Here is a 4,355-nt window from a genome sequence, read left to right on the forward strand (position 1 = left end):
ATTTATGGTAGTGGTTGTTGTTGTGTGCCAGCAAGTCAAAGCCGACCCAAAACAGACCCTCCAGCAGGTTTTAAGAGGCTGTAAATTACATGGGATTACATGGGAAGAGGTTGTCTGTCTCCCACAGAGCAGCTGGTAGATTTGAACCGTGTACCTTTGGGATTGCAGCATAGCTTCTTACCACTAGGCCACCAGCACTTGCACAGTACTAGCAGTCAAGAAATGAAAAGTCAATTTGCATCTGGAAACGTCTGCTGTCAGGGACCTCTCCAAAATCCTTAATTCGGAGCAATGATGTCACTTTGAAGACTAAGGTGCACCTGACTCCAGCCATGGCCTTCTCCATCATTTGCCTGGCCTCTGAGAGCTGGACAATGAAGAAGGAGGGGCAGACGTAGAATTGATGGAGCTGTGGTGTTGGACATAACTGAATACCATGGACTGCAAAGAAAACAGACACGGATGTTTTGGAGAAGGTGCATTCAGAGTGTTGATTACAGACACGGACGGTGAAGCTTCGACTCATATACTTTAGGCATTTGGTTAGGAGAGGCTATTTCTTGGTGGAGGACATCCTGCTGGGGAAGGTGGAGGGTCAGAGACAGGAAGACCATGAGCTGTTTTAGAAGGAGGCCCCCAAGCCGGATGCTGGGCATCTCTAAACTGGACCCCAGAGCCCTAGAGACATCTCTGAGCCAGGCCACATGCTAAAGAGGTCTGTAACTTTATTTGCCCACTGTTCCAAGGTCCTCTTTGCTGCCTGTGAGCTTGGCGTGTTTGACCTGCTGGCCCAGGCCCCGGAGCCCCTGGACACGGCTGAGCTGGCCACACGTCTGGGCACCAGCCTCCATGGCACGGAGCTGCTACTGGATGTGTGCGCGTCCCTGGAATTGCTGACCGTGGAGACAAAGAGAAACAGAGGTGAGGGATGCTTTGTATTTGAAGAGGTCTTTTGAAGGTGGACACCCCCAGCCCCGTCAAACTTGGTCACGCAGTGGCCAGGCGGCAGAGCGTTCTGCATGGAAGGCCAATTCATCTCCCTGGCAACAACCCAGTCTCCACCCCAATCTCTGGAAAGCAGTCATTATTAACATCACATTAACCAGTGTGTAAAACTTTATTTGTAAACACAAGCAGAGGGTTAGATGTGCCTGTCGGAGCCATCAGCTTCTGAAAAGATTCACAGCCCCGGAGACCCCATGGGGCAGCTCTGCTCTGTGATACAAGGTTGCTGGGGGTCAGACACAAATGAATCCCAGCTGGTGACACTGTATCTCACGCCTGGTCCACTCTAGGAGAGACCTGCCTTCCCTCCACACTGTGTGTGTGCACAGTGATACACAAAGGCTACTAGAGAGATACTATGTATCTAGACTCTCAGGAGCCCTGCTGGCACAGGGGACACACACTCAGTTGTAACCACAAGGTCAGGGGTTTGAACCCACCAGCTGCCCTGAGGGAGAAAGTTGAGGCTGTCCGCTTCTGTAGAGATTCACAGCCTTGGAAACTCTTTGGGGCAGCTCTGCTCTGTCCTGTGGGGTCACTGGGAGTGGACAGGAAGTGGAGTGCTATTTCGATCTCAATTTTTTGGTTCTGTGTCATTCTATCTGTCCCTACTCCCAGCAAGACCATCTGACCAGGTCAAACAGCCCTTGGGATTTCCTTCACAGGGAAGGAGCACCAGGCATTTCTCCTGGGAAGCTGCTGACTGGATCTGAACCATGGACCTTCTCCTGAACAGCCAAGGGCTTAACTAGGGGGGTCATGGACTTTATTCAAGGCTTGTCCATCCTGTGAGCATATGAGCTTCTGACCTTTGTATTGAAATGCCCGTTTCTCTGACAGGGCGAACTCATAGGACAAGAGGCACGTTGTTGCTTTTATTTTTATTTTTATTTTTTTAAAGGCCGTTAGTTCACAAGGCCTGGTAGCTGCATGAGGCAGGTGATTCGTGGCTAATCTGATAGATTGGTGATTCGATTCCATCAGGTTGAGCTGCAGTAATCAGCTCCCCTTCAGAGCTCCAGCCCTGGAAGAGGGAGATTACACACAATGACAACAAAAACCATCTACCTACCTGTATGCTTATGCAATCTAGTTACCTACCTAATTAATCTATAGATCGATCTATCTATCCAGGAATGTATTCATCATCCAGGCTATCTATCTATCTATCTATCTATCTATCTATCTATCATCTATCTATCTATCTATCATCTATCTTTCCTATCTCATATAAATAATCATCCATCCATCCATCCATTTTTGTATTTTATCATCCATCCATCCATTATCTATCTATCCATCTATCTAATCATTGATCAGTCTGTCCACATCCATCCATTTATCTATCATCAATCTATTTTATTATCTATTTTATCATCCATCCATCTATCTGCTTCCATCCATCTATCCCTCTGACCATCTGCCTATCTGTGAATGTATTGAATCATCCATGTATCCTTCTGTCCATCTGTTCATCTATTTACCTATCTATGTATATATTTTATCATCCTTCTACTCATCTATCCATCCATCCATCCATATGTCCACCTCTCTCTGCATTTTATCATCTATCTATCAATCATCTATCTATCATATCTATCTATCTATAATCTATCTATCTCATCTATCATCATCTTTCTTTCTATCTATTTATCTATCATCTATCTCTCTCTCTCTATCTATCTATCTATCTATCTATCTATCTATCTATCTATCTAATCTATCTATATCTATCTTTCCATCCATCCATCCACTCATCCATCCTCCGTCCATCATCTCCCTAGCTACCTGTCTAACTACCCCACGTATCTGACATGGGCTGTGACTCTTTCTTGGCACCTCGGTGTCTATCTCCAGCTGTCTACCAGAACACAGATCTCTCCACCACTTTCCTGGTCAGGACCAGCCCCACGTGCCAGCTCCACATGCTGCTGTACCTGTCCAGGACCACCTACCTGTGCTGGGGCCACCTGGCTGCTGCCGTGAGGTGAGGACATGGCTTGGCTGCGTCTACGGCTTCATCCTCGGCCTGGGGGATATGGCCAAAAGTGTAGTGGCTCAATGGGAGTCAGACACAAATGAATCCCAGCTGGTGACACTGTATCTCATGCCTGGTCCACTCTAGGAGAGACCTGCCTTCCCTCCAAGCTGTGTGTGTGCACAGTGACACACAGAGGCTACTAGAGAGATACTATGTATCTAGACTCTCAGGAGAGGCTACTAAAGAGATACTATGTATCTAGACTCTCAGGAGCCCTGCTGGCACAGGGGGGACGCACTCAGCTATAACCACAAGGTCAGGGGTTTGAACCCACCAGCTGCTCCAAGGGAGAAAGCTGAGGCTGTCTGCTTCTGAAAAGATTCATGACCTCGGAGACCCCATGGGGCAGCTCTGCTCTGTCTTCCAGGGTCACTGGGAGTCAGAATCTCCCTGGCAGTGGTTTGGACATCATTGTTGCTGTGTTTATGTGTCCTGATCGTGTGTCTTGGAGGATGACATGGTGTCGAGTGGACGCTGTCTCTTTCTTTCCAGGGAGGGGAAGAATCAGTACAAGAGGGCATTTGGTGTGCCGTCAGAACAGCTCTTCACGGCCATCTACAGGTGAGCCCCAGTGAAAGGATGTGTGTGTGTGTGTGTGTGTGTGTGTTGGGGAAGGAGGGGGTCTGTGCTTCAGGTGACCAGAGAAATGAGTGAGGGATCCCACAGAAAACCAGCCTGAGGGATTGAGAGACTGAGAGAGACAGCCCCACATCCTTGGTCCTAACCCACAACCACTCACTTTGTCCCTGCTGTTCTCAGTGGCTGGGTTTATTGGGGTGTCTTTTTTTAAAGTAGGATACCAGGTACCTGCCCCTCATAGGTGCACCTGCTGGTGTTTAAATTCATGGTGGTGTAGCTTCGAGGTCTGCATCAGGCCATGTTGTGTGCTGGCCCATGAGGTCCTCCTGGGCTGGGCGACACAAGTAGACCCCCGGCCCTCTCTTTAGAGTGTCTCACAATCTAGAAACTTGGCTGAAACCAGTCCCACAGCTCAGCCTCCACTGTCTGATAGGTGATTCCTTGTCTGGGAATCGAACCTGGGTCCCCCTGCATGGGAAGGAGAGGCTCTGATCATTGACACACTATGAACTCTCCAGCATGACAGATAACAATAGTACCTCGTCCCTCAATGTGATGAGCAGAGTGACCCCAGGTAGGGTCACAGGTCCTCTAGGTGGGAAATGACACTCAGCTGAGAACTATTCCCACAGATACATCCATGTAGGCAGAGGTCAGAGGTAAATGTGTAGGGAGATCCAGACACAGACATAGAGAGGTAGATACATACAGACATACATACATACATACA

The 4,355-nt window shown here is 48.4% G+C and overlaps 1 protein-coding gene across 1 annotated transcript in view; it reads left to right on the forward strand.

Moving 5' to 3' along the window:
- The window catches only part of ASMT (acetylserotonin O-methyltransferase), a 16,404-nt gene that overhangs the window by 1,904 nt on the left and 10,145 nt on the right, over positions 1-4,355 (forward strand). Inside the window, exons 2-4 of the mRNA XM_006902420.1 lie at positions 747-921; positions 2,863-2,992; positions 3,539-3,607. Of these exons, the coding sequence (XP_006902482.1) occupies positions 747-921; positions 2,863-2,992; positions 3,539-3,607 (374 nt within the window). The remainder of the gene's footprint in view (positions 1-746; positions 922-2,862; positions 2,993-3,538; positions 3,608-4,355) is intronic.

The sequence above is a fragment of the Elephantulus edwardii genome, unplaced genomic scaffold, assembly GCF_000299155.1.
Source record: "Elephantulus edwardii isolate Elephantulus edwardi_28Jun2011 unplaced genomic scaffold, EleEdw1.0 scaffold00410, whole genome shotgun sequence".
Taxonomy (NCBI): Eukaryota; Metazoa; Chordata; class Mammalia; order Macroscelidea; family Macroscelididae; genus Elephantulus; species Elephantulus edwardii.